At 33.4% G+C, this 15,553-nt stretch overlaps 3 protein-coding genes across 3 annotated transcripts in view; 2 read left to right on the top strand and 1 right to left on the bottom strand.

The window, feature by feature from the left end:
• LOC109534579 (anther-specific proline-rich protein APG) overlaps positions 1 to 2,849 on the top strand; it is a 9,929-nt gene extending 7,080 nt beyond the window's left edge. The window contains exon 5 of the mRNA XM_048670216.1: positions 2,455 to 2,849. Within this exon, the coding sequence (XP_048526173.1) occupies positions 2,455 to 2,784 (330 nt within the window). The 3' untranslated portion in view covers positions 2,785 to 2,849. The remainder of the gene's footprint in view (positions 1 to 2,454) is intronic.
• Positions 1 to 15,553, bottom strand: part of LOC109533899 (disks large 1 tumor suppressor protein) — a 476,297-nt gene that overhangs the window by 389,222 nt on the left and 71,522 nt on the right. The window lies entirely within an intron of this gene.
• On the top strand, positions 5,950 to 13,674 carry LOC109535993. The gene is made up of 6 exons (XM_048670211.1): positions 5,950 to 6,025; positions 11,372 to 11,582; positions 11,726 to 11,947; positions 12,033 to 12,112; positions 12,186 to 12,287; positions 12,341 to 13,674. The coding sequence occupies exons 1-6, from the start codon at positions 6,011 to 6,013 to the stop codon at positions 12,956 to 12,958; spliced, it is 1,248 nt and encodes a 415-aa protein (XP_048526168.1). The 5' UTR covers positions 5,950 to 6,010; the 3' UTR covers positions 12,959 to 13,674.

Genomic DNA, 15,553 nt, shown 5'->3' with positions numbered 1-15,553 from the left:
GCCCTTGCTCCAATCCCTCAAACGTCTTGCCCTCCAACCACTCAAATGCCATTATCATTCATAAACAAGAAATTGTCTCCTATGAGATTCAAAAGGTACGACATGGTTTTCTAAAATCTCTTGAATGTACTTCTGGGAAGTTAATGATCTTTTTCGGATCACTACAAGATACTTAATTTTGTCCATCAGCGTATTTTTTATTTAATTGCACACTAATGCTTTACTCCATATTTTGTTGCTCTAAATAAGCTATCAAATTTATGAATTAAAAGTTAATTTGAAATCATATGAAACTTGTGATTAAACCACGCTAGGAAAATTGAATTGTCGCCCAAACCGAGTACCTACTTGAGCATTATTTACTCAGCGAATACTTTGGTCGTAAATATATACCTTATTTTTCTTTTTATTTGACAATGGCAGTAAAAATGGTAAAAGTACCATAGTAAGTAAAAGTTTGCAATAAAACTACCATAGGAAATTAGTAGACGCCTCGAAATCAGATAATAAAATGTATAAAGTTTAAGTCTAGCAATTCAAAATGCGTACGCCATAAAGCTAAGCTTTAAATTGGGTGTTAACTAAAAATTGGATAAACTTGACTCAAGTACGCAAAAACCCGAAAAATATTTTATGATCGTGGAAATTCTGGCAATTTACAAGAAAAGAAAACAATTAAGCACCCTGTGAACTGTTTTGTAAAAAAATGACACTTGAAGTGGAAGAAAAAAAAATGTTTGTGTGATCGATAACGCACCGCGATATTTACTATTTGCGTTTTAAATAAAACATTTTTGTTTATTTCTTGCATATCTTGGAAACATTCATTGAATAATGAAGTACGTGTCATGATGTTCTGAATGGAATACGACATGAGGGAAATGACCACCTCGGCTTGGAGGCACAGGCGATGCTGTTTTCATGAAATGTTCAGGGACTTTTGCTCATAACCTTCGCGATATTTCACTGACACAGGGTCGTCTTCTAAAGCTTTAATAAATGTCACTTTGTTCACATAAAAGTGTGACTTTAAAATCAGAGAAGAAAAATATCCAAAGGCGTCAAGTCGCATGGTCTGGCGACTAATCCCGATCGAGAGCCCTCAAGCGAGAAAGAACACGACCAGAAAATGAATGACACAGTAAAGATGAAATGGGAAAATGATGCAGTATTTAAACTGTTTCTCTGTATGTGTGGTTTAGTGCACAGTCCTGTTGAAACCGCATGTCGCTGAGATTCATATTTTGCAAATTCGACACAAAATATTTAATTAATATTTCACGACACGATAGCAACCATTATAAACAGATAAGACCATTCACGGTTAATAATTGACCAATCGGATTTTCGATCAAGAATGATCGGGTGACTAACCAGCAACTCTTTCAATGCATCAGTTTCACAAAAATCACTAGTGGATTTTCGTAACTCCAAATTTAACAAAATCGACCCTGACACTAACAATAAGTTTTGTTGGAAAATGACCATCCAATTCTCGTTGTTCGAAAATCATATTAACAAACCAGTAAAGTTTTCCAGCTTTAGCTCTTGAGCCAATTCGACTTTGTCCTCATGAAGTCTCAAATCTTTTGTTAAAAGTAGATGCATTGTGGTTGCTAGAAGCTCGGTGTCGAATGGATGTGGCCCAACCACAATGCATCGAATATTTACACGCGCTTCTAGGATATTTCAGGTTGACATAATCAACAGATCAAGTATTCTCAATAATCATTTTTGCAATGAGAATTCGTTATTGTGTAAAGCGCTTCATTTTACTTAACTTCCTTCTGTCGATTTACAAACGACATTTTATTTTAAATCTCAAATTATGGCATCACAAATTTTTAATTTTTTTTTTATTTGTGGATGCATTTAATCTTAATTAAACAGCATTCTAAATATAACCTAAATTACCAAAAAACTAATGGGGTTTTCGGGTTTTTAGGCCGTCGTTCGGTAGAATTTCTTCTTGACGTTTCGCAAGTACGAGTGGCTTGCATCCTCAGAAGTGGTTTGCTTGAACGCTTACACTGTTCTGAGAGTTCAGAACAGTGTAAGAAGAAATTCTACCGAACGACGGCCTAAAAACCCGAAAAACCCATTAGTTTCAAGGAATGGTCTCGAAAGTCTATCTCTTTTCATAAATTGCTAAAGTTCGTTACTGTGATATTCCCAGCGGTTCATCACAGGTTTTCACATTTTTTTGCACATTAAACCTTTTTCCGAACATCACAGGGTATGTTCGGAATCAGGATCTAGATATGTGCCACGATGGAAATGTACTTAAATCCATTTCTTCTATATTTTATGAAAAACTAGAGGAAAAGTTCAACTTGTTATCCAAGCAATTAAACTTAAAATACTCGATTCAAGTTTTTCATAAAGTGTTAGTTTTTGTTTGACTCGTGTATCGTTATTAAAATATGCGCAAATTATAAATCAAAACATTTTCAGGTTCCTACTCCCGTACATGTAGCAGTACCACAACCGTACCCAGTTGAAGTCAAAACTCCGGTATACGTTTCCAAGACATACTCAACAAACACATACCTTCCAAGCAGCTCAGGACTTTACAATAGTGGTTCATCATATGGTCAGAGTTCGGGCTATGGAAATAATTACGCCAACTCATATGGATCGGGATATTCAAATTCTGGATCGTATGCCAGTTTATCTCCATATTCATCCGGATATGGAAGCGGAGCGTCAACTACAGGTCTTTTGAACTCTTACGTCCCAAGCCGCTCCGGAGGATATTCATCGTCTCACTCATCCGCTTGGTAGATTTAGAAAATTTTGAAAATTTTAGAAGGTTAATATTGTAAAGTAAATAAATTTAAATTTTCTAATGTTTAGTTTTATTACTACAGAGAAAGGTTTTACACATTTCTATTGTGTTCCCACGTTTCAATTTAGCTAAAAGGTGTTCCAAAAAGAACGACGGTTTTGAATTGCGTGCCATTTGTAGTGTCATCATTTGACATTAAAAAAGTGCGTTCGTTAGTAGACAGTAGGAGTTAAGTAAAATGGAGCGGTTCAATACACAACAACGAATCCTATTGTAATTGTAAAAAATTATTATCAAAGTGACGGAAGTTTCGCAGCCACAGTTCGGAAGATGCGTACAATTATAGACCATCGGAATGCTCCAACTGAAGCCACTTTGTGGAAAATTAATGAACAAATTTAAGCAAACTGGGTCTGTTAATGAAGTAAAAACAGAAATATGCATCCGGCCTGGTCGCTCGACTGAAAATATCGCAGCAGTTCGTTGCAGCAGCATGTTAAGGAAAGCCCAACCACATCAACTCGGCATAGAGCTCAGGAAATTGGTGTTCCCACCACCACTATGCATCGAATTTTAACAAAAGATGTGAAGCTTTATGCGTACAAAGTTGAGCTAAAGCCGGAAGACCAAGCAAAGACCTTTGGCTGATTGGATTTTGAAACAACGACAATTGGACGGTGATTTTCCGACGAAAATCATCTTTAGTGACGAGACCCATTTACATCCTGATAGCTTCGTTAATCGACGAAATTGTCGCATTTGGGGTTCCGAAAATCCACGAGTGATCGTTCAGAAACAGATGCATCAAAAAAGAGTCACTGTTTGGTATGCATTGTGCGATGGAGGCATTATCGGTCCGTTTGTGAGTGGTGTTCGTTATCGTAAAATTGCAAAATATGGATCTCAATTTGGTTTAAACAGGACGATGCAACATGCCATACAGTCAGAGAAACTGTTGAATTACTGCACGAGTCACTTCCTGGTCGCGATATTTCTTGTTTTGGAGATCGACATTGGCCGCCCAGATCATCTGATTTAACGCCTTCGGACTTTTTTAAAGTCAGAAGTATATGTGAACAAACCAACAACGATTGAAGCCTTAAAAGATGAAATTCAACGCTGTATTTCTGAAATATCGCAAAATTTATGCACAACCGTCCTTGAGAAATTGATGAAAAGAGCACGTTTGTTCCATCTCTTACTTCATTCATAACCTCATGATGTGTACTTCATTTTTCAACAAATGTTTCAAATTTATGTCACAAATATACATGTTTTATTTAATATTTAAATTCGTACACTTTATTTGCAAACAGTTTGGGTTTCCTAATCTTCGTTTATTGAATTTATAAAACCCCTATTTTCTTGATCCCCCTGGTGGAAAGTACGTACTTTTGCCACTGTTTCAACGGCGAAAGCGTCACTTTTACCCATTACAAATTGTCTTCATCTCGTGTGCAAAATGATAACTTTCGCCACGCACGCTGACAGGTTGACTTTGTCACTGACTCTATCAGCTGACTGATTTGACAACATTTTCAAAGTTTTTTTTCAAAACTTTATACTTTCCCGGCTACATCCCACCGAGGATCAAGAAAAATGGTAGAAATGGTATTCAAGAATTCACCACTTGTCAAAAACGGCTGAACTCGATTATTTCATCAAAATATGTGCCTTACATAAGAACAAATTCACAGCGAGTTTCACCAAAATACATTGTACCATTTTCCCGATATTTCAAAAAAGAAAAATTATTTGAAGAATTTTGGCCATTAATACCCGAGGAGTCAGACCTTTTTCGTTAATAAAAGTTACGTCAGAGCGTCTTCTTTTGATCCAAAGAATATCGCAGTATCCTTTTGATCATCTTCTTACGGGACAGCCTATATTATCCCTAACAGTAACCGAAAAATTTTAATGAGATGATCGATTATCACCTGAGTTTTGTGTCGCAACTTAGGATTTCCGCATGATAAGGCGCACCACACCGTAGTTGGGGATTTTTTGAATGCGTCAAATTTGTCAATATTCGACCAAGAATATCCTTCCGAAAGCAAAAGTTGAATAGGCTGAAACTCTAATTGAAACTATCGATGAATGATAAGAAAATCTAACAATAGATAGTTATTTCAAAAAACATTCACTGATGCCCACCAGCACTGAATGTTTTCAGGTTTAGTACTATACTCTACTTTTAATTTCCTGTCTTAGTAAAGTTCTTACGAGCATGGAAATTAACTTTATATTACAAGGATTTGCTTTTGTTGTTGATATTTGCGCATTCGGCCTACGAGAGGAAAAAGCATAATTGAATGGAATAATTATGATAATCAAAATCATTAATTTCAAGACGACCGTCATGAATATTGGTTAGATACTCCATTATATAATAAAGCAGATTTACTTGCCACATTGCCATGTTGTGGTCAATACTGAAATTCAAAATTTGACGTAAAAATAATTCCTTAGGTATAACAGTTGGTTATTAATTAATTAATTAATACTAAATTAAACTTAAAATTAATAAAAAATTAATACACTTATGTGATTACCTTAAATCTTCACATGCGTGCGTTAATAATATTCATATCCTACTTGTTACGTAAATGACTATTGTCATTGCCATTTGAAACTGGCAACAATCTTCCGAAAAATTACTATTCATCTTGCGGATTGTAATTCTTAAAAATCTTGGTTTTGTTTAGCATACATTTCGGACGACATATGAGTAATTCGGCCTAGACTAAATATGCTAAGCGAATAACATTCGAACCAGTCTAAATTGACATTTCTAGTATTTAATAAGTATTACATAAGAGCCCAAAGAGCTTCCAAAATCCAACTGAATTAAGTGTGATTCTTAATGGTCATTTCTCCCGTAACGAAAGGCTTTCCAAAAATTAGTACATGTTAGATCATTTGACCGATTTCTGATACAATTACTGCGCACATATTCTGCAATACATATATCTAAAATAAAAATATGACTGCAATTTAATTTTATTAAGGATTTAAAGATGTGGCTCTAAAAAGGATTAAGTTTCTCATTATTATCCCAAAGCATTTCCAATATAAAATAATCAATAATAGAAGCTACCAATTAATTAACCCAATGAGAACTTAAATGCGGACTCAAGCGTCCTTCAGGTCATCATATAAACCGGAAAATATGCAAGAAGAACTTCAGTTTTCAGCTTTTAGTGCTCGTATCAACCAACTAAAATGATTTTTTTTCTGGTATGTATTTCAGTATTAAAAAGTATTGCTTTACTTAAAAAATTGATAAATATGTGCACTTATATTAAAGTACCATGGTGGCAGCTTAAGATTTTTATAAATTAACGTTCATGAGCTATCTATAAAATATTGACTAGCGCCTTAAAAAACTTTCAAATGATTTAGAATTACACTTATGCACATTATTACAGTTATGTTTAAATGTATAAATCATGTTTAATATAAGATCAGTGATTGCATAAGACTGTAGGCGAACCAGTTGTTTCGTTTGTTGAAAACGTTCTTTTCAATTGGAATCGAAATTACTATGACCTAAAAAATAATTCATGTAAAGTTGAGCTTTACAACCCAGTGGCAGTTTGACATAGTCAAGTGTGGAATGTTAATGGTCATGCAGATAGATAACCATCTAACGGGGACCCAAGCGTTTCACGTATACGAACATTAAATGAGCATTAACCTAGGCAACGCTTCACATTCATGAATAAAATTCCTAAGTACATGTGCATTAAAGCGTTTGATTGATGCATGGGTAGTATTTATAGTGACCAACGCAAATTTAAATCTCGGTTAGCAACCAGGTTTCGAAAAAAGTCCTAAGCATTAGAGCAAATGAATAGCGAACTATAGTCTCTATTATTGAAAATATGTTTGATGTAGAACATTTAGCCGGGTACATTTAGCACACGAGGTACCGATAGTTTCAATTCATAAAAACACACCATTTAATTTAAACATTGACAAAATATAGATAATAATAGTTTATTTAATTAGCCAGCAACGTTGAGCATTGCAGAGCCATTAAAATATTTTTCTCCTGTCATCCCTTGGCTCGGTTCGTTTAAGGAAAAACTATTCAAATGCAAACCATTCGATTTCCTGAAAAGCTACTTCGGTTTTCGATATTGTCATTCAGTCATAGATTCCTTTCATTTCCCGTGGCGATATTCAACACTATTTTAATGAAACATGCAAAATTCATTTTGTTCATTGAGCCGCTCGTGGCATTTGCAAGAACAAAAGAGTATTTGTGCATAAATTTACCCCAATTGCAAAAAAACGCCTATTCGAACATTTGATCGACAATTCGTCAAACCAAACTACTTGTCTCCCAATGCCACAGCAAATTATTTCAAAATTCTTTATCAACATGACGAAAATGTTAAATTTGGAATAATTTTTTTTAATACACCATTAAAATAGTTTCTTGTTATTGTCAAAATGACTATATGTATCACAAATACACAAAATTTTGGAATAATCTTGAAGTAAACTGAGACATCTGCTTTTCTGCAAATTTTAAAACCGATAATTCTCAATGTGACCCTATCTTCTGAATCTGGATATATGCGTTAAAATATAACACAGCTGTTTTATCTCATCATTCTCGTGCATATTTAATTAGCGTTTCATATACCTGAAACCAACAGGATTACCAGCCATGAAAATGTGTCTCCAATATCCATCTCCAATTTTTTAGAACACTGAATCAAAATTAACATGCAATCTCATGTTGCAAAGAAACTGTTATAATCAAAAGTCAATTATGAGTTGAATTCAGATCAATTTGTTTGCACAGGGTTTCTAAAATGAATGTAAAACATTTACTTTGTAAGTAGGTGCGAGGAAATATGAAATATTTAAAGATCCATATACAAGGTGAATCTGAATAGACGGTAAACAAACGATTCTATTGAATTAGACTCAGGATTCACCAAAGTTCATATCGAGATGTTTTGATTTGCATCAAAAATACTTTTCCCTTGTATTTGTTGATTTGTATTTTTATGTGTGTTGTATCACAACTGACGTGTTCCCTATGAAAGACAATTTTTTAAATTAAATTTCACATGCAGGATCTTTTAAATGTATGAAGCATGGCCCCTCATCCGTCGCAAGACGTTTTCTACTGTTCGTAATCTGATCAACTAAATTTTTAAAATTCTAGTTTAGTTTCCCCAATTTTCATCATATTGTAAACATCTACTTAAGTCAATAGTTTAGGGGGCATTCGCAATAATATCTAAGCGTTACATCAATATAATTAATAAGAAAACACTAATATCGATGGAAGTTGGACCTCATTTTTTTGTCACTGATGGTCCTGTTGACTAATTTCCTATGTAGGTATTCCTCTGGTAATTATCACGCGGCTATATGTACTTGCGTTTAATAATGAAAATAATGCAATTCCAAAATTGCGTCAACGTCGAATTTGCCGTTATGCACGTTGTCTATGGGCTTACTAATGGATAAGCTTTAAAGCAACGCGAATATATCAGGAGCTTTATCCAGCGTTCCAGCCCGCCGTTCCTGATACAAGAACATTTACTACGATTCACTTTTGCGCTTGCAAAAGTGGTAAGTTCAAAATCGATAATAGATCAACCGATGCACATTGAAGCACACAATATTATTGAAGAAGAACCCGATTCAGGTGTTAAATAAATTGCAAGTAGTTTAACTATATATCAATCGAAGATTTGAAAATATGGTGTACGTACTAATGTTGAAAGAGGTGTCCCTGTTGTTGCGACAATAGATACCAATTTCATGCCATGGTCCGTGAGTTTTTTTAATTCGCGTCCATACGGAATTAAGGACATTTTAGAAATCAAATCAGTGAGTTTTGCGACGTAATACAACAGTCCATGGAAAAAACAATAGAATCATGTTTTTAGGGCCATGGAAATTTCAGCAACTAATTTAAAATTGTGACATTACATTAATATCTTACTAAAAAACGTAACATTGATGTTAAAAATTAAGAACAAACAGTTAGATAAACATCTTAGCTTGCGAAGTTCGGCTCCTTGATCTGGACCACGTCCAGTTCGGTTTTATGGCTTCATGAGCCAAGTGAACCTGATGCGAAAGCATTCTGCGTGTGACGCCCAATTTCAAAAATAATCGTCTCTAATAGAGAAAAATCGGTTTATGGTGTATACCAGTTCAGGTTTCCAATCACATACAAAACGGCAATTAAAAAAATTGGGAAAATACAATTTTTGTCAACACCTTGTAGATAGAAAAAGCATTTTAGAATATTTCTCTCTATATATATGTCGCATTGAATATGGCCCAACAGTTACCCATTTGATTTTTATACTTCCTTTCACACCCACTCTCTATTTATCTCTTTTAAAGTATTCAACAAATGAGTTTTGGTAAAATTTATGGCCTACAAAGTAAGGGTTTTGGATATATGAAAGGATATTATTTTAAAAATCTTTTCCGGCAATATTTAATAACTTAATTACGCGGTACAAGCGTAGAAGCAAATAAAACAAACTGGTAGCAAACCCAGCGACTAAGGTTACATAAGATGTCCAAAGTGGAATGTTTCTAAAACCTTTTTACCTCTCATTCGCTGACATTTTTTAGAAATTCGTAACTACGGCTCTACCAGGATATTTACAGGACTACTGATTATTTAACATAAATACAAAAAAAACATGGTTGGTTAAAATTAGGCGATGTTTCAGGTCCTAATATAGGTCTACATGTTATAACACATCTGCGTGAAAAGTTTAGGTAAAAGAAATTGAAAATTAAATGATGGCAAAATACAAATTTAAGATAGAAAATATATCAATTTCCATAGTTTGATACATTTTTCTGACTGCGTGTAATTGTTATTATATTTTTTTCTTTCCTGGGTTTCAGTCAGTGTGAAACAAAAATTTTCATATCGTTTATTTCAACGTTTCGGCGAGACAACAACGCCATAATCAAATTTAAAATTCGACACAAACTACAAACACCAATTTACAATTCAAATATGTTGTACAAAAACTATAATTTACAAAGCGTTAAAACATTCATTACTTCTTAAGAAAAAAATCTTTGGGAGAGCAAAATATTTGAAAAACTTTTCCCATAATTGGGAAATAATGGATTCTTTTAGGTCTTAAGACTAACCCAAACTAACCCAACGAATTTTTTCCTTAAGAACTAATGAATGTTATAACGCTTTGTAAATTATAGTTTTGTACAACATTTTTTTAATTGTAAATTGGTGTTTGTGGTTAGGTTGATTTTTAAATCTGATGATGGTGCTGTTGTCTCGCCGAAACTTTATATGAAATAAACGATGTGAAAATTTTTAATTTCCATAGTCATAGTCATTGAAGTTTTTATGCGGACGCATGTCTATTAACACTTTATTGGTGTAACTTGGTTCATCCCGTTTAGTATTTGTTCAATTATTTAACATCCTTAATTGTGTGTTGCATACCACCGGCGCAAATAAGAGTTTGTAGGATTTTATTTTATATAGAATTTAAAACTCATTTAAAATCCTAATTATGTATTGAAATTATATATTTTTTTAAATTTCCGCTTCGCCACATTTGATCATTCCTATTTCTCATATTTTTAGATAATTTTAGTTCCAATTTACACGCTTTACTCTTGTAGTTGCAAAGAGGTTTGATTTGATTCTTAATATGAGATGCAGGAAGTTTATAAACTTCTCGTGGCTACAATGATTTTTTCAGAATTCAAAACGTATGTCTGAATATTAGAAATCCTGTAAGAACTCAATTATGCAAATCAATAACAATTTATGACAAAAGTTTCGAAAGAAGTAAAAATTAATTTTGTTAAAAATAATTTCAAAAAATTGTATAAGTATTATAAGAAGTATCTAACTTACTTCAAATATTAATAATTCTAAAAGTTACATATTTTCGGACATTTTTATGCAGAGTAAGGATCCGAGTGTTCAATTTTAAACAAAATTGTTTTTAAAATTTTAGCATATAAGCTTAGAGACTATTTTATTAAAACAGAATTTCCTCATTGATCTATGAGTCTAGTTGATGTGTAAAATTATTTGCCATATAAAACTGAAAATGATCACGATATAAAAATAACTGTTTAGAGTTCTGCCTAAAGGTTTTTCTGAATAACTAACAATTTAAAATTCAAGACATTCTTAGAACGTTTAAATTGTGACTGCGAGGAAGAGTTGCTGATTTGCCAAATAGTTTGTAGAGCGAATTAGAATCGTCTTATTACACAGCACCCTGGAAGATAGACCTTATCAACTACTGACACTTTGTTCTAAAACACGTTGCATAAGAACTCCATTTAAAAATTTTGCACCACGTCAAAGGGGAGGGGAGTTCAAAAACAACTTTTCCTCATTGAGTCTTAACTAATTTACTTTCCAATTGTTCCGAATATTTACATAAACGGCGGTTTCCGTAATTCAACCAGACGAATTGGAACTAGTACAGCATTTTTCTGCAGTATTTATGAAATTCCTAGGGTAATGGGTGCTAAAAATTGATTGGGCACGTTGATGGGATTAATCTAAACGTATCCATTTTCCCTTTGCAGATCTGTGTATTTATTGGGTATTCATTTGCAACGACCGATGTGAATCAATCTGAACCCGTTGCAACTTCTAATGAGAAAGCACTACCTGATCCTGCTCAGTATCAGTTTCAAACATTCTCCCTCAATTCGTATGACTCGCAAATGCCCTTAATTATACGTTCAAGAATTTCCGACTCGCTGAAACATTCAGATGCTGATTTAAATAATGAAGGTAATTTAGTTCTGTAGCAGTTTTATTTGTTGTCTGTTATCCGTCTTGCAACCGAAGTCGATGGATTGCACAATAAAGAAATCCGGAGAAGCCGACGTCAGCAAGATAAATTTCGTACCTTACGCAGCTAAATTTATTTGCAGATCCGTCAGATGCAAATATTCGAAGTTCTTTTAATCTGAATCAATTAAACACTCAACTTAGCCTACCGTCGTCATACTCAGCAGAAAATGTTTTTAACGCTAATAACAATCAAGACGTGCTGGTTCAGAATATTGCATCTATATCAGAGCTGAGTCCATTTCTTTACTCCGGCAACTCTTTCGGAGTGGGGCTAATGTCGTTTGAAATCAAAGAACCTACAAGTAAGTCGCATAAACATTTCAACCAAAATATATCACAAAAGCCTACTATGCAAATTAAAAAGTAAACGAATGCCGATTTTATTAGTTTATGAACCTACTGAAGTTACACAAGCGCAGCCTAGTGGGCCCACACGTTTGATACCTGCTCAGTTGGCATATAGCAAAGTGAGTTAATTAGGACTGGCTAATTAAATTTTATTGGCTTGCGTGTGTTTCATTCAAAACCAGTCTGTTTTAGCTATTCCAGACTAATATCGAAAAAGATGAAATCAACTCCGAGGATATAAAAAAGACGCAAAATCTTCAGGAAAAAACGTCCTCTGGGTACATTATTGAAAAGGTAATTAGAAGTTTTCAAAATTATATTTAATAATTAGTTTATCATTTCCTAAGGTTCCAGAGATTGCTAGTTACAACAGGACAGGGCCATTTCAGCCATCAGATATACCATCCTACGATGAACTAGAGAATATTTTTAATTCAACCCCAAATACTACTGTAAAAAAACTTGATGATTACAGTCAAGTTTTAGAGCCAAGGACTGGAATTGATACTGATGACGCTTCAATCATTGAAAATGACTCAAAACTTGATGATTTCACTGAAATACGGATAACTGATACTTACGATAGAACAACCACTTCAGTTCCTGAAGATGAATCAATTACGACCTTACAAACTCTGATAATTGAGGAAGACGTATCGCTGCCTACCACTAACGCTCCAGAACTGTCAATATGGGATATTTTAGCAGGAAACAGCACACTGAGTCTGCAATCTAGGTCAGATGTTCAAACCAACGACTATACTCTTGCTGAAACGGAAACGAACACGGAAGCTCAAACAAACGGTCCTCTTGAAACGACAACCGACAATTTCTCAAATGAATATTTATATAAAGACGCAGAAACGACAACGATAGAACCCAATGGCACCAATTCATCCCTTCTGCTAATAAAACAAATTGCTATTTTGGAAAATATTGCTGAACTAGACAACAATAATGTTTAAATTATCCAATGTCCTTGCATGTTTCTATTACTCGAACTGTACTTCATTAGTTTGTCAAATACAATATTCTTGCATTTTGTAATTATAGATCTTAATGCTATTTGTACCAAAGTACGAAATTTCGATACATTAAATTAAATAATTAGAGCAATCAATTAAGAGTTCATCTTTGGTAAGTTATAAATTATCAAACATGATCTGTTGAACACATTCAGCACATGTGTATCTGTAGCAAACAATATCATTATTTGCGTTTATATAGCAGCGTCAAAATTGCAGTTAGTTAAACTAACTGAATCGATGTTAGCGCTCTTCCGCTAATTAAAGTTACACCCATTAACAAGCTAAAACATACAAATCCTCGAAATTCTAATATCCATTCATGCCTTGATGGACATATACTTAAACTGAGGCACGCCAATTTTTGTCGCAAAAATATTTTATTCCAACCTACGTCTTTCCAGAGTTGCCATAACTGTTCTCACTCACGTAGGTGTTTATCTGGTTTATTACTGTTATATTCCTTCAAATAAATTTCGTTTCATCTAATTTCCTGTCGAGTTATACTATTGCGATCGCTTTGCCATCGCTTTTTTCGTGTCAAATTTCCATTTTCTACATAGTCGTAAATTTCAGGTTCACTATATAAGTCGATGTTTTTAAGTATCCACTAAAAGATACTGACGCAAATGTGAATTATTATATTTTTCTCAATACTTTGTTGTTTTAATACACCCACCTTCCCAAAAATCGCCAGCAATAAAATGCCACTTAATGTTAGTGATATAAACTAAATATTAATAATAGCTCGATATACAATATACAGGGTGATTTACGTAGACCGTGCATTAGCAGTTTTCCAACTTGCAGATGTTTTAAAAGCTTGAAATTTTGTTTCCAGTCATAACGAGTCATGCTGAAACCATGTGAAATACATTTAGCCCTCTAGCTATAGAAGATGTACGAAAACTAAACTTTCTTATTTTAAATGTAAACCCCCAAAAAATTAGGAGTTTAGATTTTAGATAAGAAAGTTAGGTTACATTTTCCATACACCCTGTATTACGACGGGCTGAGAATATTTTCTAAGGTTTCATTTATTTTATAACGTTTTTTAATGTCTACAAATAATAAATGAAAAATGTCTCTCCCAAAGAAACTTGGTTTCCAAGCTCGCAAGCTAAGCTAACTTCATGAAATGACCAACGCTTTATGCTGCGTGCCTAGTTTAAATATATTTACAAGAGTACATTTTCGAATTCCTAGAAATGAAAACGATATATCAAATGAGAGTGAAATCGATTTTAAATCGCCCACCTGTGTATCTTCATAAATATTCAATATTTTAATAACAACCGAAATGGAAATAATCGTCAGAAATAAACCACAAAATTTTACTATAATAAATCAGAATTTCCAAAAATTTTAGGTATTACATAAGCAAGCCTATGAATACAAACGACAAAAATCGAATAAATTAGCTATTAAATCATTCTTAAACTTGATATTTAAATAGTTGTGCTGTATCGCATATAAATCGCTTTAACATGCTAAAACGTGTTAGACAGAAAATGCGGTTCTTAAATTATCTGATAAATGGTTGATTGATTCTTATTCTAAAAATCAAGTCAATCTTCGTTTCTGTTCTGGAACGATATCATTTTGAAATGGACTGTTTATAGTTGCTTAACTAATGAAATTGATTGTTATGGAGAAACTACTTTTGAGTTAATACTTGTTTTAAACTGTAGTATTTCATATACTTATATAATTTAAATTAAATATTTAGTCGAAATATAAATTCTATTGTATTATCATTTAGTAAGACTACTAAGCTGTATTCTGATAATGCTAAAGGCATCTTGTAACTATATGTATTGTCATGGTAGATTTTCAGATCTAATTATCATTTTAGGTCCATGCTGAACATGGTCCCTCTCTTTCCTTATAATGAAAAAACAACTACACATCGTTCTTTGTAAAAGACAAATAAAATAATTCCATTAAAACACCGAAAAACATCAATATTTTCTAACGATGTGGCGTTGGTTGAGTTATCTAATGCCACCATTTCAATATGCAGAAAAGAGCCCCTATATTACTAATTTAACCAGCTTCATAGCTATTTCTAATTAAAAATAAGTGGACAATAGTGCACATCTCATTAAAAACACTGTATATCAAGAGCAACGCTTCAGGAGATCTCGATATTTCGAAATATTTCTATTTTGAGAATGATTAAAGATATATAGAAGATTGTGAAGCTATTTCCCGGTTTTTCGGGAAAAAAGTTGCAAGGTTTTAGACCGTAAGGGTCCTGAACGCTTAATGTGCTTCTCAAAACCTAAACCAACATTAAGCTTAGCATCAATATTTTACGAGAACATATATATTTACATATTACATATACATATTTTACGAAACAACTGAAAATGACCAATCGTAAGAACCAGTTGCACAAAATACGTTATGATCATCTTTTCGTAATTAAGAATGATTAGACAAATTTACAATGTAGTAGGGGAACTAAAATCATCTATTTATTATGGCAGCTCACACTTACCAAACTAATAGACAGACATAAGCACAACGTGC

This window comes from Dendroctonus ponderosae, unplaced genomic scaffold (assembly GCF_020466585.1).
Source record: "Dendroctonus ponderosae isolate FM_Combo_2020 unplaced genomic scaffold, Dpon_F_20191213v2 Dpon_F_20191213_1, whole genome shotgun sequence".
NCBI classification, from domain to species: domain Eukaryota; kingdom Metazoa; phylum Arthropoda; class Insecta; order Coleoptera; family Curculionidae; genus Dendroctonus; species Dendroctonus ponderosae.
This window is presented reverse-complemented; position numbering and strand designations above follow the sequence as displayed.